Below are 27,269 nucleotides of genomic sequence, written 5' to 3' on the forward strand. Positions count from 1 at the left end.
TTGGAGAGTTTCTGTAGCGGCATGCAGCAGAGTAGAAGCAAAGAAGGTCTACCTCTAAATGTCACGTTACCTTTCTCCATGACTTGTCTTCACATGGGTTGAAGGGAGGCTAAACAGTAACTTTTTAGTACCATAATCTAATGAGGCAGGTAATTACTCACATATTATCCATAAGAAAAGTAAGGTTTTGAGATATTAATAAAGTTCTATAAAATGTTTTCGTACCACAATCTAATGAGGCAGGTAATTACTCACATATTATCCATAAGAAAAGTAAGGTTTTGAGATATTAATAAAGTTCTATAAAATGTTTTCGTACCACAATCTAATGAGGCAGGTAATTACTCACATATTATCCATAAGAAAAGTAAGGTTTTGAGATATTAATAAAGTTCTATAAAATGTTTTAAGTGAAAGATATAATTTAGATATCACAAATATTGAAATGAAAATGAAGTTTGGGATAAGAACAAAAGAACAGAAGTGACAGATCTTGGGATCTCACCTGTAGAGAAAGGGAAGAGAGGGCAACACAGAAGAGCTGACAGAAGAAAGCAGAAGGGACAAAGTACATGAAGTCCTGATGCGATGACAAACAGATTAAGTGGAAGTAGCTGTACGAGCAAGATGGAAGACTCGAGATGGGTGCCGGAGAGTGATTTGGAGGTAGAACAGTACTTATTTCAGCAAAGAGAATTTTAATTGATAAGCAGATCCAGAGTGTGACCATCGAAGTAGCTAACTGGAGCTGAGACGGTCGATATTCATGTAAGGCTCAAGGAAGTATGAGGCCAGGGTATTAGATAAGTCATCCACTTACAGCACTGACGACAGCAGAAATTGAAACTGACAGAAAGATATATTTAATGACAGTTAAGGGGAATGTCCAAAAGGTGAAAGGTAACAACAATTGCGTAATTAGTAGATGAGAGCCAGATATGAGCCTTCGAAGATCAAATATGTTTTTTAATCAAAGTGGAAGTGTTGATAAAGAAAAATACCAACAGTATGCTTCTGTTAGAGAGTCAATTTTATCAAAAATCTTTTTCTCCAACAGACTTATAACATAGAGTACAATGTAAATAATTTTGCTCACTTAATCCCTATAAATCCCTAATGTTGTATTTTCTAACCTATTTTATAGCTGAGTAAACTGAATTTTAAAGAGCTTAAATACCTAGCCCCAAGTCACATGGCCTAAGTGTTAAAGCCACAATTTGAGCCCAGCTATGTCTTATTCCAAAGAGTGTTTTTTGTTTTTTTTTTAAACAAAACAAAACAAAACATCGGATCACCCTATCCCCCACAAAAATCTGGATTGGACACTGAAATTTGTTTTTTTTTATTTATGGAGAATGTCAGTATGAAGTAGTGAACACCCACAGAGTTTGAACAAATCTATCTAATAACTGTTGGACAGACATGCTAAGTGGTCATACTTGCTGTGCTGGTGCTCAATATCATCTTATGCATGGTGTGAAAGATGCAACAAATTTAAAATTTAAAACATGTCAACCAAGAGAGATTCATCAGTGAAATAGTTTATAAGCCAGAAATAAAATAATTTCAAAAGAAATGGAGTATAGATAACTCTTATTAAAAAGAAAATAACTTTTGTATACTATTACTTAAGTGGAAGTGTATTTTACGCTAGAGATCACAAAATGACATGTCATTTTCTGCTATCATCCTGATTACAATGCCCTTCAAAAATATTCTATTATCAAACCAACTGAAACATGAAAATTTACTTTTATTTTCTCCACAGAATAAATTCTCAAAGTATATTAAACATTTATATATTTTCCATTCCTAGATGATCTATATATTTTAGTCAGTAAATCATTACAAATTGGTTGCAATTTTCGTTTCTCAAATATAACCTCATTATTCCATATGTTATTTCAGTAGTAAAATTCCAAGTAGATTTTATTTATAGTACTAATCATGAATGCTTAGTTGGTAGATGGAGAAACTTCAGTCCCTAACTATATTTCCTTTCCTGAAATAATGGGCCTTAGGAAGAAAAGTAAGTCACAGGGAATGAAATAAAACTCAGACTAAACTAACATTAGGTCTTACGAGAAGGGGTATGCCACAATCTATACCATCCAGCTAACTATAATTAGTGCTCTATGAAGGCATAAACAAAATTGTATGGCTAAAAAGAGGAGGAGCTGATTACTTTTAATGGGAGGAACAGAGGTGAGGTGAAGGGAAGACATGGAAGTTGGACCTAGAAGGACAAATAAAGGCAATTCAAAAAGAGAAAACTGAAATGAAAGGGAGGAAGTGCTAAAAGGCCAGGCTTCTACCAATAGGTCCTCACAGGTGTCTGCTGGTAAGATTTCTGTGTAAACCCATACTTCTTATCAGGTACCATACCTTCCAAAGCCTCACCCACAACCTGTATACTTCAATAAGCAGCAGCATAATTCCTTGTAACATAGAGATATAGATATATTATCAATTGACTTTTAATGTTTCAAGTTAAGTCTGAGATAGATAAACTGACCTATTCTTCCATTTACAAAATAGTGATATCAAACAGAATGCTCACCATGTGTTAGGCACTATTCTAGGCACTTTATGTATAATAACTTTTATTATTTATTAAAAAAACATTGTTATAACATATAATAACTTAATCTTCACAAAAACCCCACAGAGTGTAGGCTGTATCATTACCTCCATTTTACAAAAGAAAAGACTGAAACACAGAGAAGTATTTGCCTAAGGTCACACAGCAAGTAAGCTATGGAGCCTGAATATGAACCTGAAGTGTCTGGTTCTAGAGTCATGCTCTTCATCATACTATAGTGCTGCCTCTCCTAAGACTCCCTTTGTTTCACAGAAGTTTTCTCCTTGGGAAATCCTGTCATTATGAGATTTATATTATATAACCATCTCATAGCACAAACAAATGTTAAATCAAAAATAGGCCTTGAAAGAACTGTGAATATATTATATACTTGTTCTTATAGCCCATGGCTCTTTCGAACTTAGACTAGTTTGATAAACCACCAGATGTACTGTATTCCAGCCACGGATAAAACCCTCACTGCCATATAACTAATAAATTATCCATTTTTAAGTGTTAAATGCCTTAGAAAATACAACCAAATACAATTAAAGAATAGCAGGAATTCAAATGTTCTTCAAAAGGCAAACCTGAAAAACTGATACACACTAGCATGTACAACCAAAAAATCTAAAGTTTTAAAAGTCCAAACTGAATATATATCATCAAATGTAATTATATATAATCAACACATCGATATAATCTATATATGTAATCAAATATATAATCAACATAATTATAACAACAGAATATGTTGAAAGCTGGCCATCTGTTATAACGAGGGCTTTAAAATATAAAAGTTCAAGTATTTCATTCTTAAAAATGCTTTTAGGAAGCTAACACATGATTCCAAAAGTATTTTTCATGATTCTTTCATGTCGTTTCCTACAAACTCCATTCCCCCATATGCACATACTTATATCTCTCATCCATCCTACATTTGTGTGTGGGAAGTGAATTGAGGGGAAAGATGGCAGAAAATGGAGAAGAAACCTTATTAATCCTATGTAAAATGCAAAAGGAAAGTGAGTATGCTAGTATTATAACTAATGTCCAAATAATGTACTTTTCAACTTGAGACACTTTTTACAGTGAAAGAGGGCACCCTCAATAATCATGTCAAACAGGCAGAAACCAGAACTTTCATGGACAAACTGGGAAATACTGTTGTTGAGATGATAACATTCAAACAAGAAACTTAAAAGAGTTAAGTTCTTAATTATTTCTCTAAAAAGCATTTTAATATTATAATAAAATGGAGGTTTTTCATATGCAATCTAGTATATTTGCACAGAGATGACTTCATACATCTAAGTTTATCCAGAAGTTATCTCAAAACCAAAGCCTGAAAACTTCAGTACAACACACATAACAGACTTCTGTTGTTATGCATCTTCTCACTATTAGAAGATAAATTTCACAGTACCAGTATGCCAAATCTAAATTTACACTTGAAAAGTGGTAAGAAAAATGTAGAAGAATGAGAAAAACTTTAGGAACCACTGAAATTCTAACAGGAACAAATCAAAGTTTGGCAATGGAAAGAGACTGTCTTAACCTGAATAAACATCACTAATGCCTCAGAATTTGAAATTTACTGAGAATAAACAGTGAAAAAAATATGACTGTCAGAAGAGCTCGGGGGTACAACTAAGCAACCCATTCTTCTCTTTCTGCCTCCATGTAAAATATTTTTGGTTAATAAAAGTGAATATATTTTTTCCAGTTTGAATAAAAAGGAATTGAAACAGGCTGTTTATATGACAAGCTTATTTATAGGGAAAGCATCTGAATTAATCACTCTACCCTCAAATTTTTTTTTTTTGGATAAAATACTAAACTGGTCATTTCCATATCTGATGCTTTTTTGTTTTTAAGGTGCCATAAACTAGAAGGGTTACAAGAGGATTATCTGCTGTTATATAATCAACAATTGATAATTTTTCCTTTAATGAACTTAGATAGTTGAAAAGTGAATGAATAGGACATAAACAACAAAGTGGAGATTTTATTTAACATAATTTCTTGGGGGGGAAGTTACGTATTTTAAGAGTAGAAACTTTTTGAGATTACTATTGACTGAACATGCCACACTTTCCTATCCTTTCATTTTAGTTGGTGCAAAAGCAGATTTTTTTTTTTTATTTTATAGATGTAGAAACTGTGGCCAAAAAGTAAATAAATATCTAATCCAAATCATAGTTTAAAAATGCAAAACACTTGTTTTAAATCCATTAATGTGCTGAGGTTTGAAAGGAGCTGACAGAATAAAATATAATACATTAAAATAAAAGTAGGTGAATCTGGTGGACGGTTAACTGAGAGACTACTATGTCAGTCACCACGCTTGGTCCTAATCGAATCCATCTTATTCTAAATCTGTATAGGTTTTCATCTAAACCAATAGTCACCTGATTTCTCAAAAGTAGGACCAATTTATTATTTCATTCAACAAATATTTATTGAGCACTTACTACGTACCAGACATTGGTACACAGAATCCAGTACTGAACAAGATATAAAAATCCCTACTCACATGGAAATTATAATTCTAGTAGAAAGGAAATCAAAAGTATGTTAGTAGGTCCTAAGTGCTCCGGAGAAAAATAAGGCAAAAAAGGGGCTAGTGGGCAGCAGGCATGAGGGGGAGGTGGGAGATTTCACAGTTTTAAATAGGGGCGGGGTCAGGAAAAACATCAGAGAGCAGGTGACATCTGATGACTTATCGAAAGTGAGGAGACAGGGCTCTTCAGGAGAAGAAGGTTAAGCAGTGGGACCAGTGCCTAGACTAGAGTAGTAAAATAAGGGTGAGGTAGTTGGGGGCAGATTGTGTGGTATCATGGTGCATTACAACCATCTGTACTTTTACTGAACGAGATGGGGAGCCTTTTTATTTGAGCGGAGGAGTGATTTAGTTTGATGTACCATTAAGAGAAACTGTGTGGAGAACAGACTGGTAAGGGCAGGGAGAGAAGCTGTGAGACAACTTAAGAGGCTCTTGCAGTAATTAAGGTAAGAGATAATGGTAGCTTGAACCAAGATAGTATCTGTAAGATGGCAAGAGATCATAAATTTTGAAGATACAACCAAAAGGATATGCTGATAAATAGAATATGGAATGTGAAAAAGAGAAGAGGCTGAACATGACTTCAAGGTTTTTGGTCTAAGCAAGTAGAATAGAGTTGTCTTTAACTGAGCTGAGTCAGACTGAAGTGAAGGCAGAGCTGGGTTGCAGGGACAGAAGTTCGCTTCTGGATGTATTAAAATTAAGATGCTTATTAGAGAACCAAGCGGAAATGCCACGGAGGCAGTTGCAAAAGATGTCCAGGAGATAAGCAGGACCAGTCAAGTCAGTAGACTCTCTAGTCAGTACAGAAATGGGAAAAGTCAAAGTGTGGTCTCCTGGAAACCAGTTAAAAAATGGGAAGGATCAACTGTATTAAATATTGCTCATAGGTCAAGTAAGATCAGAACTGAGGACCTGACCACCAGATTTTTGGCAACATCTAGTTCTCTGGGGGCTTATAAGACCAGCTTTGTTGGAGCAGTAGTGGGGGAAGCTTGAAGCAAAATTTTAAAAATGGGGGGTAAAGAATGAACATATACAACTCTTTGCAGGAATATGGGCAAAGAGGAGCCAAGAAATGGGGCAGTATCTAGAGGGGGAAGTGGAAATTTTAAAAAGGCTTTTAAAGATGGGAGAAACAATGTGTTTATCCATAACTGGGAATTATCTGGCAGAAAGGGGGAAACCGCCAAAACAGGAGACAAAGGGGAGGATGCTGGAGCTGTGTCCTTGAGCAGGGGAGCGGGAAGGGACTCCAGCTACGACTGAGTGTCTGAGCCGTAGGAGAGCAGGGGGTCCTGTCAAAAGATTATACCATTTTATAGAAAAATAAAGGCCTCTTTACTAATTTTTAAAGTGACAAATGCTTTTATAAAGTTCTGATGATCCACTTTCAGCCCTCAAGTATGAAGCAGGGTTTTTTAAACTCCTTTAAGAGAACTTCTAAATAATTTTAAATAAATTGACGTCAAATTAGTTTTGATAAGAGACCTTTAGTCAAATTTCACAGCCTTGACCATTCAAATGGGAGTCTGCACTGCATTGTACAGTCAGATGTATCTGTAATCAAAGGCAAATCACATCCTTCTCAGTTTCCTCATTTGTATAATGGGGATATTAATACCTACAACTTGATAAAATGTCCCATCTAATTCTTTCTACAACGCATGTTAAGGGTTGAATACCATACTGGATGTATAACTGGTATTCAAAAAATAGTAGAAAGTCTAAATTAAAAATACGAAGGTATTCATTTAGAGAATGATTAGGCAATACTTCCCCAGATTTCTTATTGTATAAAAACATGATAATATTTGTAAGAGTGCTCTGGGGAAATGAGAAGACTGCCGAAGGGGCTTCAGTAGCTCAAGGCCCCTCTGGCACTCCGAGGGCTGAGGGGAGTAAGATCTGGGGCACAGGGGAGAATAAACTATGTAATCTCAGACAAGTACTTCTGGGCTTTGTCAGATCTGCCATATCTGTAAAAGATCAAAAATTGACTATCTTCCTTTCTAAATCTCGTCTGCAACTCTTGAGTTAACAGCCATGCCTGACCATCCACGTCTCTGAAACTAGTGAAGTAGAACAGCTGGAGTCATTCCTGGTATCCCCTTCCTGTCAGTCCCCAACCAGGTCTTGCCAATTTTACTACCGAAATAGTCTTTAAACTCAGCTTTTATTCTCTTTCCATTTCTTATTTTCACTTAAACTTTCCAGTTGTCTCCTAACCAATCTCTGTGCCTCCATGCCTTTTTCAACTATAATGCACCCACACTGTAACTACAATTACAAAAAGTACATCATGTTGCTTTCTATTATAAAACCCCACTGACAACAGGGCCTTTTAACATCTGACCCTATCCTACTGTACCAGCCTCCCTCATCACCCTACGAACTAGACAATACAGGTAAATCCAAGTTCTTACATAACCTGAACTCACTTTGCATCATATCTGGAATACCCTATAAACCTTGAAATACTCAAATATTATTAATTAAGCAGTGAACACATGTGGTAATCACTTATAGACATAAAGAATATAGTTAACAAAAGATAGCTAACAAAATTTCATTTACAATTATTTGAGAAGATATTGAGTTAAAAGTTCAGAGTAATCTAACTGAAAAAACGAAGTATTCTTAAATTTTTCCATAAAACAACTTAAAAATTTATACAGATATCTGATATGAACAAAAGTTTGTTTGAGCACTAATGAGGACATACACTTTTCAGATGATGAATGGAGCCTCTGTACACTAGTTCCAACTCACCTACTGTAATGCATTACAATACTCAGCTAATCGTTGTAAATAAACTTAGGTTCACGATTCAAAGCTGTGTAACATCACTCTAAATTTCTACACAAATTTCAAGTTATGTCATTAAAGTCTCTCCTTGAGTACTTTTGGAAGATGATGAACTGTGGTCAAGATTATTTTTATTGAAATGGTGGGAAAATAAAATAACTAAAGCAATACTAATCATTACACTTAAAAGCATATTTTTGATCTCCTTTTCCCTACTGCCTTCCCCCTTTAAATAACTGTAAAGCAATCTGAGTTTCCATATTCTGTGCAGCGTAAGGATGATGAACACCTCTAACAAATGCGTCCCTACCTTTTTTATAGCATCACTATGAGAACAGTTCTTTCTGTGTTTATAAGAATGAGATTACCTTACGTAAAGGTAGTTTTACTTTTTTTGGGAAAAAAAATAAGCACCTGAATTTCTCTACCCTTTATTATCTCACAGTATTAATTAGGATTCTTCAATACTAAAGAATAATTATATATTTGTAATAGTGCCTTTTAATGATGATAAACAACTCCATAATGTTATAAGTTGAATTTTATATAATGCTCATTTTACTTAAATTGTCAACACAATGAATAAAAGAATTAAGTATTGCACATAGGCAAAAGGTATCAAAATAACTACCACTTATATATATATATATATATATATACATATATATATGCAATTTTATAATTTATAATGTACTTTGCACAGATATTCTTTCATTTAAATCTTACAGGTCACTCTTTGAAACAGTATTATTAGTTCATTTTATGTAAGAGGAAATTAAACATCAGTGATATTAAGTGACATATTCATTCAGCTAATAAAGTGGTAGAGCCGGTATTTAAGTTTAGTCTTTTGCTCCAAACCTCCTTCATGATATACTCGCGGTTCAAGGAATAATGCTTTTCCTTTGGATGTATGACAGGGTCTGTATAGTTCAGTCACATAATACCTACTAAGCAAAAAGTTATTTATAAAACAAATCTCAACACTAGAGTTTCATTCCTCATTTCCCACAGCTCCAAATGGCATTGTAAAGCAACGATAAAGTAAAGAAAAAGACAAGAAACCTAACTCACAGATTGAGCCAAAGCATACACAAACGTTATAATTTCAACGACAGTAGTCCTTCCTTATCTGTGGTTTCAGTTACCCAGTCAACTGCAGTCTGAAAACATTAAATGAAAAATTCCAGAAATAAACAATTCATACGCTTTAAATTGTACGCCTTTCTGAGTAGCATGATGACATCTTGTGCTGTCCTGCTTCATCCTGCAGGGACATGAACCATTGCTTTGTGCAGTGTCTACCTGCTGCACGTGCTCCCCTGCCTGTTAGTCACCCAGTTACTTACCAGATCCACTACTGTGGAAATGTAGCGCTGGTGTTCAAGAAACCCTTTTGTTTAACAATGGCCGCAAAGGGCAAGAGTAGTGATGCTGGCAATGTAGATACACCAAAGCAAAGCTGTCAAATGCTTCCTTTAAGTGAAAAGGAATGTACGTATAGGAATAAACATAGTATATAGAGGGTTTGGTACAATCCACAGTTTCAGGCATCACTGGTGGTCATGCATATTATCCTCCTGTGGATAAGGGGAGACTACTACACAGTATTTTTAATGTACCCAAGTTCACAAGTTCCTTCTTTGCTTATCTCTGTATTTTCTCAAGTCTTTATTTCTTCTACTCTCTTTCTCTTCCCTCTCAATCCCTTAAAACTTTACAAACTACTGGTATGACTGACTGCATGGGCAGAAACCAATACGGATGGCATGAGTTTCATCTCTCTTTTCTACATTTGAGAGAAAATAAAAGGCACTTTCTTACCATCCCCCCAAATATAGAAAGCAAACCAAATTTCTCTAATCTTATTTAACTTTCTGCTAAAAATGTTTATTAGGGGAGAGGTAAAGAGACTAAGCACAAATATGCAAGTGTAAATACTTCATCTATTCACTTCATGTTGTAGCAGCACACCTTGATAAAATATAAGTACATGACACAATTATACACCTAAGTTCAAAGTAAGTGATTAATCTGTCCAGACATAAAAGTATCTAAAAATGTAAACTTTTGTTTTCTGAATCTTCTGTTTTACAACATGGAATACTAAGATCCTTTTTAAAATTATTTTAAGTTGTAAGATTTCAAAAAAAAAGTAATTTACAATTTATTTTAACCTTGTAAAAGATTAGTAGGACATACACTCTGACTATAGTTAAATCCTGCCAGAATGAGGAAACTGTGATTCAGAAAGATTCGGCCACACAAAATACAGGGTTGGATTATTGTGAGGTTAATAAAATGATAAAGGTGAGCTTATACACTAGCTGGCTAGGAGTCGCCCTGCAATTCAAAATCATTCAGCCCAGGCTGTAGTTTGGCACCACCTGGTGGCAACTGTCCACTCTAGCGTCAAAATCCACTGGGGGCATTCTGGGTCTTGTGGCTGGCTGGGGCTTTCAGGACAGTGGCCCTAATTCCAGGAATCTCCTGATTAGGTGGCATCCATTTTGATGTAGATATAGAGTCAGAACAACAGTAGAGAAAAGGAAACCTGCTTTCAGCTTCTCAGCTTCCAGAAATGGGTCTGTCAGCTGTTTCCCAACCTACCTCTACTAACCATTTTAGAGAACGGGGGCTAATTTATCTAAATTTATGTTACAATGGGATGCATTTTAAAGAATTAAAAAGAAAAAACCCAGTGGCAACAATAAAAACTGAAAAATCAGGAAATTCTCAAAATGCATACATATCAAAGTTTGTGATTATATGAATTGTTTGGAAATAATCATGCATGTTATCATGAAAATAAGTCCATAAATTTTAAGGCTATTACCTCAGTCAATAAAAGCTATAAAATCCATAATAGAATTGAACCACAGGACTAAAAGTATGTATTTGTAAAACAGAAATAGTATCACCTGTGCCACAGGTCTAGCTCATGTCCACATTTTTCTCCTGCGATTCAGAACCTTATGTAGTCAACTTTTCTATGTGCATATCTCAGGATTTCAAATAAAACTAAACTAAATTTATCATGTTTTCCGATTAAAGTCTTTTTTCCCTTAATGTTTTGAAAACTGCATCACCATCCACAAAGCTGATCAACTGGGAAACCTGGTGTTGATGAATACTAACTAGACTTTTGGGGGTGATCACTTTGTAGTGCATACGGATGTTGTACCCCTGAAACTTGAAGGGAAGGAAGAGGGGAGGGAGAAAGGAAAGGAGGAAGGAAGGATGGAAGGATGGAAAGATAGACAAATGAACGAACCTGTGAAATCCTTAAATTCTTACCACTCTCCAATCCAATCTAGTGATAAATCCTGTTGATTCTACCTCCTGAACATGTTTTGGCCTGGCCCATTTCTCTTCATCTCTACTGCCATTAATTCCATCATCCTTCTCATCTTGATAATGGAAACAAACTCTAAAAGTGGCCTGTCTATAGCCTTATACTTCTCTGATCTATTCTCCACATTGCATAGTGGTCTTTTTATATAAAATCAGATGATATCGTGCATTTTCTTAAAATTTTTCAGTTGTTCCCCACTAGTCTTGATTTGGATCGGTTTCCTCTTACAATTCCCTCCCCCTCAGTCTATGTTCTTGCCCTACTTAATTATTTTGTTTGTTTAGAAAGCTTCATTTTTGTCTTGCCTCCAAGGTTTTTATACACACTATACATTTATTCCCCCAATTTCCTTCCCTCCTCTAACTCATAGTCTTGTCATCATGTAGGTGTTAGCATAGGTATTTCTCTCTCTATGAAGTCTTCCCTGATTCCTCCCAAGGCTGGGTTATAAACACCTTGAGTCTATGTACTCACATCTTGTATATCCTGTTGTTTTCTCCATTATCAGCATACTTATCATTTTTTCTTTACTTGTTTTTATTTTCCATTAGAATTCCAGCTTTGTAAAGGTAGAGCCACCACTTTATGGCATCTGGCACATGGTGGGTCTCAAAATATATTTGCTAAATAAGTGAATTTATTGCTCTGAGAGCTCAGATGTAAACTTTTCTAACATCAACCTTAGTCTGATTTAAATTCTTGCTTGTTGACAAAAATCAAAATATCATATACTCAAATCAGTGCTGATAAACTACTATGATGATTAAGTCAATTTCCAAATAATTTCTCACAATATAAACTTTCAAAAGCCATATGAACTATAATGATGGTAGATAAAAATAACTGTTATTGAAATAAGAAGAATTTACTTTCTTCTAATACTGCCAATCACTAAAGGAACCTAACATATACATATCTGAAAGTAACTGCATAAAAAAAAAAATAATTCTCCTTCAAGATGATCTTACATGATGTTTTTCAGAGTCAGCAACTAAATGAGGCATATGCAATATTTCATATTATTATTCTAGTTATTAAAAATTTCCTGGAGATTTTAGGCACAGTTATAGGGCAGAAGTACTGATCTGTTAGTACTTTCCAATTTCCTTTTCATCTCTGTCCTCGATCTGAACTGAGCTAAAGGCAGAAAGACAAGTTACCAGGTAATAAAGGGAGAATGGGAACACCAGAGTCAAGAGGCCTAAGGCCCAATAAACCCTGTTCTAACCTAGTTATCGAAGACCTTAGAACTTAATATTCCATTATATTTAGATTTATGGCAAATTTTATTTAATGTATTAAAATAGATATTATGTCACAGAAATAGTTTAATTTCAAAAAAACTATAAGCTTCAAATAAACAGAAATATTACTCAAATTTCCTTTTTTTTTCTTTACCTGTTTTCCCGTTCATACATTTCCCTAGAGGCACTTCGAAGTTGATCAATTTCTTGATTAGTTTTCAATTTGATTTGTTCCAGTTCATTATATAGTTTATTTTCATATTCTGTTTTATAATGGTCTCTGCAAGGAATCAAAAAGAATATCCATAAATTTTCTTTTTGGTAAAGAAAGAAGTTTTTGCCTTTCATGTAAGATTCTAATATGTCAAATATGCTCTAAATACAATGTTACTTGAAAGACATAGCTATTAGATATAAAGTTTTATAGTTTCTAAAAATACTATTCCAAACTTGTTCCATCTAAAGTTTGCTTTTAAGGCTTGATTACTACACAAAAAGTTAACTCATGTTGAATAATTATTGATTTTCAAAAATATTTTACTGATAGTTTTTAATGTATATGGCTAGAGACTTGAAAACTGATGCACATGGAATGTCCTTCATCTAGAAATATAATCTGGTATGTTACAGATTGACAAATATTTTTAAAAAATGATTCTCATTGACTCTACAAAACCTTTCCTTCTAAACACAACCACAGCCATTGTGATCTCTTAGCAAAGTCAGAGCGTTACGTAAGGCATTAGCAGGAGTACAAACTAATGAAAATGCCACAGGGTAGGGAAAAAGTTATGAATGTGTGAAGTCTTAAAGTATAAAATTTAGAATTTGTTTTAGTTTTTGATGTGCTGCTAAAAATAAATAACTGAAGGATTATAAGGGCTATTAGTATAAAGGAACTCTAATAATTTATACATCCAGTTGGAGAGAAGACAGGATTGAGATGCAGGCATCTGATTCCAGAGCCTGTGCCTTAAAACAGTATGCGGTGCTGTCTCCTCATCTTTTTATGTTTCATACAGTTAAGAAAAGGTCAGAGTAATCAGGTTCCACAGGATTAGTTTTTTTTTCTAAAAAGATACTTCTATAGAGATACTTTTATACCCTTTCTTTCAAAAATACTTATGTAGCGATGTCAGTTATAGGGAATTAAAAAGGTTATGTCGTAATGAAAAAAAATAAAAATAGTAATACCTAAAAGAAATAGGCTTTTGGTTGTTGGAAAAATCACATGTTAAGAAAAAAAATCGATTAGAATATCTTATAAGTAAACAAAATGAACTATAATCTTAACATCATCTTATAGATATGAAAAAAATCGCTATTCTTCCCCAAAGCCAGGAGTTCCCTCAAAGAAGCTGGTGTTAATTTATATCTATTTATATGGAAAACAATGAAAATCTTGCCTGGATGCTACATATTTTTCATACATCTCTTCTCTAGCCTTTTTGGCTTCCTCAAGTTGAGCCTGAAGTCTTTCAAGGCGATCCTCTTCGTGGGCACAGCGAACACTAAGCTCCATGTTTTGGCGATTGAGATATTCTTTATCCTTTTGTAGTAAAGTAACAGTCTGCTCTAAGTTGGCTACCTACATACACAGAGAGACAGAGTGTTCTTACTTTTCAAGGTTTACTGTATTGTTTTCTTTCATACAAAGGGCTCATTCTTACCTTGCAATTTTTCATCCAAACGCTACTAAAAGTACCTTCTTCCTGGCAACTATATCAAAAAGAAACCAATGTCCCTTCCACAATTCTGCCCTGGGCTATGTCCACAATCACACTGTACAATAAAATACAAGTGACTCTATAAGCTTACCTCTTTTGATAATTCATTTCTTTCTTTAGCTTGATTTATGTGAGAGACTTCAAGTATTTCATGTTTTCTTCTTAACTCCATTATTTCCTGTTCAAGTGCATCACGTTCACTAAAACATTCAAATACATTTATTTTTAGTAAAATAAAATTCAAATACATATGTAAATTTTATAGCCCTTTTTACAATGAACATTTAAAAACTGTTGACTATGTTACAGAAAACTGAACAGAGATACTAGCAGTGGTGCTTTAGCGTCATTCTATAAACAATAAACAAGGTCCTTCAAATTCAGAAGGACCTTGTTCAGATACATACATATGAATTTACCATCATTAAAAAATAAATACACAAACTGCACTAGTCAGTAAAGTAAATAATAAAACTTTCTAAGGCACAATATGGTATCTTTTCACTAATCATCTTCAATCTTATCTTGAAGCCAAAATTTTTAAAGAATTTATACCTGGCTCTAGGCTTTCAGTTCCATATCATAAAGGCCTTAACTCATCACTCAGGTAGCCAGCAGACACACAGGCAGGAATTCTTGTGACTCTTTCATTCACAAATTGGTTCTGATTACTCAGAGATTCTACTTTCCATATTGAGACCAGCTCTTTCTCCTAAACAGTAAAAACCAAGGAGTGGACCACACCTACAACAGGTTTCTTAAAAAATGAGCAGAGAAATAAATTTACTTACTCTTAACCTCTCCACTCAGAATCAGTTCCTTTGTACTTTATTTCATCTACTGACCTGGCATTTCCATGGAGAGGGCTATTAAAACTTATTTTTGTTTCATTATTCAGTAACTCATTTAGACTTTTTTTTTCTTCTGATTAACAAAGTATTATATATACTGAAGAAAAGTGAGCAAAGGATAAGTTAAAACATAACAATCATCCATAAACCCACTTACTAAAGATGTCTAACAGTATTAATACTCTGGTACATATTACTTTTAAGTATTCTGCGCTTTTATATACAAACGTTTTTATTCTTACGAGGTAATGATCATGTTCCCTGTACTATTTTTTTTGTAAACAATAATTATAAAGTATGATATAGAAAAAGTTTCATGAACTTGCTATCTATAGTTGACATAAGTTACCATGTTTATATTAACATTAAAGTTTTGTTTTTTAAAAAGATAGAATACTATGAATAAACTTGAAGTTCCCTATATTTTCCTCACTATGCCTATATCGTTTCCCAGATAAACTGATGAATTTAGTGTTTCTATATATGTTTTTACTTTTACTCGACAACTGTTAACATTTTGTCATATTTACTTTGTATTATTTACTATTTTGTCATAGTCTCTGTTGTCTCTATCTGTAAATGAATATATATGAATACATACAGATACATACATGTATACATATATATATACAAACATACACACAAACGTGCATTTTTTCCCCTCTCAACTATTTGAGTTATATGTAGACATTAGTACCCTTTATTCCTAAAAAATTCACTGTGAATTTCATAAGATTAAATATATTCTCTTATATAATCAGAGTATAATTATCAAATTCAGGAGACTTAGCCCTAATACAATATCTAATACATAATCTAGTTTCAAATTTTTTTCTTGTCTCAAAAATGTCTTTTATGGAAATTTTTTCCCTGTTCCAGGATCCAATGTATTATCATGCATTGCATCTGAATGTTATGAGTCTTTGGTCTCCTTTAACCTTGAACAGTTCCTTAGCCTTTCACTGTCTTGTACGACACCGACTTTTTTTACAGATCAGAAGCCAACAGTTTTATGGAATGTTGCTCAATTTTCATTTGTCTGATATTTCCTTATGATTAGATCCAAGTTCAGCACTTTGGGCAGGAGAATCACATAAGTGACAATGTGTTCTCAGTATAGCACATAAAGAGGCACATGGTGTTACTTTATCCCATGGTTGGTGATAGTGATTTTGATCATTTGCTCAATGTGGTATCTGCCAAAGTTCTCTATAAAGGTACCGTTTTGTCTTTTGCAATTAATAAGTAATCGGTGGTGACATACTCTGAAATTGTATAAATATTCTGTTCCCTGACATACTTTTACCCAATGGTTTTAGCTTCCATTGATGATTCTGAATTAAACAGTATTATGAAGTTAGAAAATGATAATTCTAATGTGCATATATATTTGCTGGTTTGCATTCTATAAAGCTCGTGTTTATTATTAGCATGTACTTAAAAATTCTTATTCTATTCAATTAAGTAACCCATTTTTGTTAATACTCATCTTGATATTTAAGTTGCGCCACATGTGGCCAGTCAGAGCCCCTTCAAACTAGCTATTATCACGCTGAATTGGAATTAAGTACGCTCTTATCCATAGTGTGTTAAGCCATCTTCCCTCTTCCCTCACTGCCTTTGCCTACTGAAAGGACCTAGAAACAATGACCAGTACCCAGATATTAATAATCTGAGTAATATTCCCCACTATAAGAAACCAAGACATCTTAGAGAAAGGGCTAAAGCAATGAAATTACAAAATAAACCCGAGAACCTTATATTATGCCATAAAGTTAAGAAGCTGCTTTAAAAAATAAAAAATAGACTCATGCATTTTGCTTTTTAAAATTTAGTATTATGTATTTGACTTATCCACATACATTCAGAACTATCTTAATGATTTTAACTGCTACACAGAATTACACTATAGAAATAGATCACAATTTATTTTCTATTCTGCTGTTGAAAAGCATTTGAATTCTTTCTAGTAATGATGCAGTTAACATCCATACCCGTTTCCTTTTGCATATTTGTGAGAACTTATGAAGAACAGAAAAGTGATTTTCCTCCCCAATTTATTTTATATTTTTGTGACCAGATCCTTTTTTCTTTAAATCCATTTTTTCTATTGAGTGAACCAAAGGATTTATAGTTTGAGCCCCTGTTGCTTGTTTGTTTTTCTGTTCCATTTCTAGCACATGAAGATGTTTACGTTTTTGGTCAGGGCTACATTTTTTTCTTTCCTCATTTTTCATTATAGAAAATACCCCTCCCACACAGTCAGTCACACACACACACACACACACACACACACACACACACACACGCACACACACACGCGCGCACACACACACACATACACACACACTATAATGAACCCCTGTGCTCTTATCACCTGGCTTCAAAAATTATCAAGTCATGACTCAACTTAGTTCATTTAACTTTAATTCATGGCCACTCTGCATTATTCTGATGATTATGCTTTTTCGTTTTCTCTTCTCATAATTTATATATTATTACTACACATTTATAGTGGTAGAGAAGACATCAAAACACCAACTCAAAGTATTATTTTACCATCATAATCTGCTTCATTTTGAAAATGAGTCTTTTGAAATCTAGTTTTATTTAAGAGTGCATTGAGTAGAACTCTCATGATTTCAAGCTCCAGTAATTATTATATATTGACACAATAATAAATATTGCATGTCAGTCATGCTGGGAGTAGGAGCACAAAAGTTATATCCCCAAATCTTTGCAGATTTACTTATTGTATTATACAATTTACAGTGCTCATTCATTAAAAAAATATTCACTGAGTGACTAGTATATTTCAAGAATTATTGTAGTTGACGCAGATATAGCAGTGAATAATTAGGGTGATATTTCTTACTCTCTGTGCAAATTTATAAATAAAGATCTCATAAATTTTTCTTTGATTTTCTTACTTTATATAGTGCAGTTATTTGTATTAGCACTATCTCAGATGACAAAACTTCGGCTTAGAATGGATAAGAGATTTACCTAGGCACATACAGTTATGGAGTGGTTCATTAACGCACAAATAACATAAAAGCATATTCCTGTAAAAGGAAAGTTATTTGCAATAGCTGCTAAGCAGTGACTGTTTTTGAAAGTGTGTGTGCCTTCTGTCAGAAAGGAATAGCTGAAAAAACTTCAAATAAAACTATCAAGTATTTAAATTGATTTCATAAAATAAAAATAATCTTTAAGTAAAATTTAAAACATATGTATATACATGGGATTTTACTGGGTTCCTAGCTTCTAAGATATTACCTTTTAAAAGACAGCAGCAACTTCTAAATAAAATTAAAACGATTGATATGAAAATACAATTTAAACCCAACAAAGTGCCCAAACTCTACACTTCTATGTAATGAAGAATAAAGTATATGTCAGGAAAATAAAAAGATAAGCCAAAGACTGGAAGAAAATATTTGCCAAAGACATATCTGATAAAGGACTATGATTCAAAACATACAAAGAACTCTTTAAACTCAACAGTAAGAAAACATACAACCCAATTAAAAAACGAACCAAAAATCTTAACAGCTATCTCACCAGAGAAGACATGCAGATGGCAAATAAGCACATGAAAAGATGCTCCAAACATATGTCATCAGAGAAATGCAAATTAAAATAACAGTGAGTTACTCCTAAGCATCTAACAGAATGGCCCAAATCCAGAACACTGACAACATCAAATACTGGCATGTGCGTAGAGCAAAAGGAATTCTCATTCATTGTTGATGAAAATGAAAAATGGTACAAGCTACTTTGGGAAAGTTTCGAAGTTTCTTACAAAACTAAACATACTCCTACTGTATGATCGTGCTCCTTGGTATTTATTGAAAGGTGTTGAAAATTTATGTTCACACAAAAACTGGTGCATAGATATTTATAGCAGCCTCATTCATAACTGCCAAAACTTGAAAGCAACCAAGACGTCCCTGAGTAGGTGTATGGATAAATAAACTGGAAAGTCTAGATATGGAATATTATTCAGTGCTGAAAAGAAATAAGCTATCAAGCCATGAAAAGATAGGAGGAAACTTAAATGCATATTACTAATTGAAAGAGGCCTGTCTGAAAAGACTGTAAACTGTGTAATTCCAACTATATGACATTCTAGAGAAGTCAAAACTCCAGACACGGAGACAGAAATAGAATAAGGTATAGTCATATGGCACATAAAGACGTTTTGGTACGACAGACCACATATACGATGAGAGTCCCATAAGATTATAATGGAGCTACAGAATTCCTCTTGTCCAATGACATCAAACCCATACATACTAACGCAACATATACATGTTTGTGGTAATGCTGGTATAAACAAGCCTACAGCACTGCCAGTTGTATGAAAGTATAGTGCATACAATTACAGCACTAGGCTATACCATTTAGGTTTGCACTCTATGACGTTCGCACAAAGATGAAACTGCCCTATGACACATTTCTCAGAATGTACCCTGGTTAAGTGGCACACGACTGTACAAAGCAGAATTAACAATGTCGATGGTAAAAATTCAGGTGACTTTGATGCATACTAAAAATAAGAAAAACTACTGTAGCCATCTTAACCACTTACCTTTTGACTTTATCATAGTTCTCCTGGCGGTAGTCACCTTGCTGAATTAACTGTTTTGTGTCTGCTAATTCTAAGGCCAAACGTTGACATCTAATTTGAAGCTCAGAGTAGTTTCTTCGATCTTCCTCATAACTCTATAAACCCAAACAATAATAAAACATGTCAAACTAAACATACCTGACCAAATTCTGTATTGAGTTCTGTTAAGCTGTGAATATCCTCGTAATTAAAAAAAAATCCTCAATTTTTCTACTTAGTAATTTTTCTACCTAGTAATTTTTCTCTACTCAAAGGTAATCATAAATCACATAGTAGTTTTTTAAAGTTGTTTAAAACTTGAGCTCTGTTTTTCACAGAAAAAAAAAAAAAAATAGTACAACCATGCCTTGGTTACTAGAATAGTACATAAAATGACTACCAATGCCAAATGATGTTTTTAACATCCTCTGTTCTTGAAGAGTTTCATAATTTAGAGACAAAGAACCACTTGAATATCAAATGTCTTCAATGACATAGTTAGTGAAGACATTAATTATGCAGTGTCAGTGGTGATATTCAGAAAAAAAAAAAATTGTGGTACTTGGAACATATTTCTACCCTGATGCTCCCTCTACTCACCAGACCAGTAGAAAGGAATTGGAGAGCTATGGGAGAGGCGTAGAAGTGAAAACCTTAAAATCACAACCTGGCCCTGCTTATTACGAGCCTCATTTCTCACCATTTCTCATGTTCACACTTCACCCTCTAACACCAGTGAAGATCTGAAGTTCTCTAAATGCACCAGGCTTTCTCTAACCTGTTCCTACTGTCTGAATAGCTACACAGTATCTGATTATTTGCCTCCTCCAGAGCACGAATCTCACTGTGCCATCAAATTAATTTTCTATATACCTCACCAGAATGTAAACATCTTTGTCTTATTCACCACTGGATCTCCATCACTTTACACATTATTTGGTATACAGTAAGAAGGAAATAAATGTTTTTGAACAAATTAAGAAATAAATGAATCAGAAATAGGGAGGAAAAACATGACACAACGATGGGAGTTCCTACTTATTTTTCTTACAACTTATCAGATCTTGCAAGCAACTGTCAACTCCACCCCAGAACCTGTCATGTTGAATATATCCTGTCCCAAGTCACTCTTTCTCAAGTCACTGACCAGCTAAGTGTGGTCACATTCATTCCACAAATACTGAGTGAATTATTTTTATGTGACTGGTCCTGGGATAGGCACTGTAGATACCAAGATGAGTAAGACACTGTTTTTGTCCTTTTTAAACTATCAAACACAACTTTGAAATCTTGGCCCCCAAATTTCTATCAAAGGGCTAGACAAGAAAACTATATTCGATGTGTTTTACTTTGGTGTAGTATTATGTTCTTCTTCCACACTGATATTCTCCATGAGAACAGAATGTTACTATGATATTTATTATAGGGTTACAGAGGAGGGTACTCCATCATCATTTTAAGAAACTACTTTCTTTGCTCACCCATAAGAGGAAACTCCTCATCCATTCAAGTTTTATCATGAGATTACAGCAATTCAGTCATATCTTCAGGCTCCACTTCTAATTCTAGTTCTCTTGCTACTTTCACTGCTGTCATTCACGAGAGTTGGAATTAACTTCTTCCAAACTCCTGTTAATGTTGTTATTTTGACCTCTTCCCATGAATCACGAACTTTCTCAATGGCATCAAGTATGGTGAATTCTTTCCAAGTTCTCAATTTACGTTGCCCAGCTTTATCAGAGGAATCACTATCTATAGCAGCTATAGCCTTAAGAAATATATTTCTTAAATAATAAGACTTGAAAGTCGGAATTTCTCATTGATCCATAGGCTGCAGAATGGATATTGTGTTAGCAGGAATGAAAACAACATTGTTCTCATTGCACATCTCCATCTGAGCTCTTGGTTGATCAAATAAGTAGAAATATATTGCAAGGAATCTTTTTTTCTGAGCAGCAGGTCTAAACAATGACATAATATTCAGTAAACCATGTTATAAACAGATATGCTGTCATTCAGGTTTTGTTGTTCAGTTAAGTTCACTGGTTAACATGGGTGTGGTTTGTGGTACCCTAAAACAATTATAATAGTCTTATAACATCAAAGATAAGTGGTCACAGATCACCATAACAAATATCACAATGAAAAAGTTTGAAATATTGTGAGAATTACCAAAATGTGACACAGAGATATGAAGTAAGCAAACGTTGTTGGAAAAATGGAGCTGATAGATTTGTTCAATGCAGGATTGCCACAAATCTTAATTTATAAAAAATGCAAAATCAGTGAGGCACAAAGCAAAGCGTAATAAAACGAGGTATACCTATATTAAAAACTTAAGTTTGATGTCCTTAGATATCAAGGATGTTTGACGTCCTTGCTATAAGCCTTAGAACCACTCCTTACCCTATTGCTTCACATATTTATATTAACCACTTGATTTCTAAAGGCATATTTTTTTTCCACTCCTTGAAAGTGAAATTCTTCCCACTATAAACAATAACAAACAAACAAACAAACAGACCAAAATGAATGCAGATATAAATATGTTTGTAGGATTGGTGGTAGGAAACTGTGGGAGTTTCGTCTGAGGATTTCCACTGTCTGTGAAATGGAATACCAAGTCGTCTGCTGATAGTGAGAAAGAAAGTGGAAAGCTAGAGATGTGAACAGAATGACGAATGCCTAAAATAACCTCTGTGAAAAATGAGAGGACCAGAAAAAAATGAAGTTTAGCACAACTGTGTGGGTCCATTTGAGGTTGATATCAATAAACTTATAGTGCTTGCTCGTGCCTATGGGATTTTATCCAGTGGTGCTCAGCTGGACAAATGAGGAGTGAGATTTCTGTCAGGCAGGGTTTCAAAAAAAAAAACGGCTGGGGAAGAATTAGAGAACACCGGCAAGAGAAAGGTTTAAGACTGATACCATGATAAAGAGAGAAAATAAATTTAAAGATTGGTAAACAAATATATAGATGGGAAATGCTGTTAAATATAAGTTGGAAGCAGATGATTAAGACACACAGAAATATAGGAAGTAATATGTTCAGCGACCAGCCTGAACTGGTAACTTCACAAGTGAATCAGTCTGGGTGACAAGGAGCAGAATGTGACTATAAGACTAAGTTCTCAACATAAGAGACAATCACTAAAGATGAGAAGATGAATAAAATGCAAGGCCATGGCTGTGGGTGAACCACAGAAGTAACCAAGGCCAGGAGCTAAGGTGAAATGGATGACTAAATCTATAGCAAGGGATTCACTTAAGAAAGGAGAATGTCCCAGTTGTCTGAAAATGAGAAAGGTTATAAGGTGAGGTATCTAGAGAGCATCAATGCCCAAAGAAATGGGGTTTTGTGAGTGTGCAAATGCCAAGATCTGAAACTATAAAGATCTAAGAGAACATCAGCACTTGGCCCTGGTCCATCTCTGCTAGTTCTGGAAGCTTCACAACCTTAGCTAGCACATAACCCTCACCTTTGCTCAGGCCGTTAAAAGAACTTTAGTTGCAAATTTTGGGGGTTCAATTATGGCATATGCATAAATCATAATTAATTTTAGACTCCTCTCCTTTAAGACAATTACTATATGGGGTATAAACTCCTAGATCGGAGAGCAATTCCTAAGGAGATATGAACACACACATACACACATTACATACGTGTTTATATACAGGTATATAAATTATCTTTAACTATAAAAACCATAAGACCAAGTATAAACTGAAGTTCAGCACAGGAAGGTATATATTCTACCAACACTTTTCTTTTCACCTGAAAAATTTCCCCTTAAATAAAATGATTACTTTTATATTTTGAAAAAAAATCTACTTCACTATTAGCAACTAAAACAGATTAAAGCATAACACTGGAAAATAGGAAAAATAGCATCTTCTCTGAAAATGAACCAAACTCAATGACTGTGTAGAACTTTGAGGTTAAGGCTAAAGAGAGTAGACAAGTCTATTTTTATATTATTCCTATGCATTCTTCTCTGCCTTAAAACTCAACATCAACTTATGTGGGAAGACTCCAAGCCCCAAATCTGACTCAGATGTCCTTCTTATATTTTCCACAGCACCTGGTTCTTACATCTGTCAGAAAACATATCCTATGTGCTGTAAGCAGCCACTACTTGCCTTCCACAGCAGAAGGAAAATTTTAAGGTTTTCCATAATCTTAGTACCTAGTACTCTGCTTATTATATAGGTTTGCAATTAATGTTTGTTGAAAGGAGCAAAAGAGGACATTAAATAGACTAAAACAAAAGAAGTTAAAAAAACAACCTTTCAAACATAAAGGGACACACAAAATTCCCAGTCATCAGCCCTTTCTAACAGAAAGTTACTATATAATAGTAAATGGCTTAACAGCAAATCTCAATCTCCTTTTATAATAATAATTTTAAAAATTACACAGGAAAAATAAAGACTAAGAGAGGATTTCAACCGTTGCCAGTTTTTTTATATATCTAGAATGGAACTGATTTTGACTGCCAGAATTAATGTTTTCATTTCAATCTCCTAACTTATTCACACAAAGAAATAAGAGGCTAAAAATAGTAAACCTGGTATTATAATTGCATGTTTTCTTGTTTCACCTTTTTTTTTTTTTTTTTTTTATGGGTATCTTACTTTTTTAAATTTGGGAGCCTAACTGCTCACAAAAAAATTCATATTTTTATTGTTAAGCTGTAACATACATGGTTTAATACAACAAAAAAACATTTAATCAAGTGAAAAGTAATAAACTGAACAATAAACAAATAAACATTCAAAACAAAACATTTTCCATTGGAAACATGTTAAGATGAATACAAGGTTTCATTACCATCTTACTGCAATTTTCTTATGTGTTACTAGCTTACATACTTCATGTTTTCTGTAGTCATGCAGATGTAAATGGAAATCTGAATGATTAAATAAATGAAAAGTCCGCTTACTGGAGAGAATCATTTCACAAGGCAGCCAAACTGGATTCAGAGAACAAAACTATTCAAGAAATTCTCCATATACCTAGGTTCATTTTAGAATCCATGAACCTTAAGCTGGTCCTCCTTGACAATGACAACCTCACCTTTCCCCGCACTCACTTAAGACCTAGAGCTCCTTGAAAACCTGTAGCTCCTCATCTCTGTACACCCAGTAACCTTTAGTAGATGCACTGAAAATGTTTGCAGAATGAACTAATGTTAAAATACCAGTGGACTATGCATATTTAAAATAATTAGCTCAAGACAAAGGAAAAGTGACTTTAAAAACTGGTATTTAATAAATTATCACTTCTCCAATTGAAATTAATGATTATTATAAACCTATAAATAAAATACCTCATCTGAAACGATGATATGTATGCAACATATATGCAAAGTTTTCTCAAAGATTTTAAGAAAGAGCATAAAAGGAGCTTCCATTTCTTGATCTGGGTGGTAGTTAACCAGGTGTGTTTATTTATGAAAAGTCAATTAAAATTTCTTCTATATGTTACAGAAACATTTTTAAACAGGAAAACAAGAGGCTTCAAACCAGGAAATGTTAATGGGAGGGTTCTGCAGGGAGGCTGGTATCTGGCATGGAGAGGTGGGTCTCAGAGACACATCGAAGGGGAAGGGAGCAGGACAGAAGGAGGGCAGTGAACAGACACTCACTTTTTTTACTCGATATATTTATTTCTCAACTGTTCGACATAAAAAAAACCTCAAAACTTTACATCATAGAGTGTTTTGGTAAAGTTATCAGCTTAATAGACTTTTCTTATTCATAATGAGATGCCTTTCCCTCCCAAGCCTATTGCTTCTACACATCAGTAGTTAAGTACTTTAGATTTATAGAATTTCATAGATAAAAGATATCCTGGAGATAATCTATTGCCTTTTCTTATTTTTGAGATAGATCATTAAGGCCTAGAGGTGTTAAATGATTTGTCCAGGATTTCAGAGCTGGCAGAGCTAGAGCTAGAATCTAGGCTTTTGAGTTCATACATAGTTCATTCTTTTCTTAATTTTAAGTTCCTATCTCCCAAGAAATCTATTCTGTGGAAACCATAAAACCATAAATTAGAAGTTAATATTATTATTTGTTGACGAGGATGTTAAAAGAACTTTAGTTGTAAATTTTATGGGTTCAACTATGGCACATGTATAAATCACAATTAATTTGGGACTACTCTCCTTTAAGGCAATTACTACAATTATTCCTTAAATACACATTTAAAAAATCATTTGACAAAATAACATCAAATCTTAATGTTTTCTACAAAATGTAAAAAAATTACTCAAAGATGAAATCAAATAGGCTCATTTCAAACAGCAGCTGTGTAAACTGAAAGGCATTTACTTTAGATATAATTTCTAAGCATCGTTTAAATCTTTTGTTTCTCACACCATGTAAACTGAGAAGAGAGTGGCAACCTATGTGTCAAAATAAATCTTTAATAAATGAAGTGATCTCCTGCCTGTGGAGAGTCAGAGCAGCTAAGGAAATTGGAAATGGGATATAGTAACAATTAGCTTAGTTAGTTCGGGGTCAACGGTTCAAATCAGAATTAGTTTACATTGGTTTGCAGTTTAGTAAATGAAAAGAAATGGTTTGGGAAGGTAAGAATTCACTCAGAATTCTCACAAGTTGGAGAAAATAAAAAAACTTCAGAAAACAAGTTAATATTCCCTGAAATATAAAAATGTGAATAATATGTACCATTAATAAAATACCTCATTTTCATACAAATAAAATTAACTAGATTACTCATATATGACTAAAAATGAGACTCATGACTCAAGGTAATATTGCAGGACTTTTCTCAATAAATATAACTAGGTTTCTAAACAAGGAAGTTATCTTGAACACTTTTTGCTTCTTAGTTACCAGTTCTCATAAGAGAAAAAGATTTCACCATTTCCTCATGAAACTTAACAGCTTTATCAAGCGCAGACTCATTAATGCCCTATATAGTATCGTTAACATTTCTTTCTTTAAAATGAAAGAAGCATGCTGAAAAAACTCTGAAATAGCAAAACAGTTGCACATTGCTTAGCAACAAAGTCTGGGCCAAAATTCTGACCTGCTGTAAAGAGATTTCATAAACAGGGAATAAATAGCACTATGAAAACACTAAGTAGCATACCTAAGCTCGTGTACATAATACAGCTCAAAATATGCAATAGACTATGTTACTGACACTTATAAACAAACTCTAAACTTGAAACCTAAGCTCAGGTACATAATACAGTTCCAAATATGCAATAGACTATGTTATTGACACTTACAAACAAACTCTAAACTTGAAAGATGAACCCTGTTTTTCAGTGTTAGCATCTAGATATTAGTCCCCAAAAAAACTAAAGATGTGGGAAAAAATGGTAGAGGATCCCAGAAATTCACTAAAATTGGCATTTCAGGAAGAGTGACTTCTTTTTCAAAGGTCAGAAATTATATTGTTAAATTTCTAAAACAGTTTCAACTCCTATCTGCCATGAACTAGTAGATTATATGAACAAAAGCAGAATTAATTTTGTAATTGTAGGGC

General features: G+C 33.9%; 1 protein-coding gene across 4 annotated transcripts in view; it reads right to left on the minus strand.

The window, feature by feature from the left end:
• Nucleotides 1-27,269, minus strand: part of PIBF1 (progesterone immunomodulatory binding factor 1) — a 152,077-nt gene that overhangs the window by 108,785 nt on the left and 16,023 nt on the right. For all 4 annotated transcript variants that reach the window (XR_002782643.1, XM_011369783.2, XM_011369782.2 and 1 more), the window contains exons 6-9: nt 19,727-19,860; nt 14,373-14,481; nt 13,961-14,142; nt 12,709-12,834 (exon numbers count right to left, since the gene is read on the minus strand). Coding sequence is in view for 3 of the 4 variants with exons in the window: in XM_011369783.2 (XP_011368085.1) it covers nt 12,709-12,834; nt 13,961-14,142; nt 14,373-14,481; nt 19,727-19,860 (551 nt within the window). In the remaining variant the exon portion in view is untranslated. The remainder of the gene's footprint in view (nt 1-12,708; nt 12,835-13,960; nt 14,143-14,372; nt 14,482-19,726; nt 19,861-27,269) is intronic.

This window comes from Pteropus vampyrus, unplaced genomic scaffold, assembly GCF_000151845.1.
Source record: "Pteropus vampyrus isolate Shadow unplaced genomic scaffold, Pvam_2.0 Scaffold155, whole genome shotgun sequence".
Lineage (NCBI taxonomy): Eukaryota > Metazoa > Chordata > Mammalia > Chiroptera > Pteropodidae > Pteropus > Pteropus vampyrus.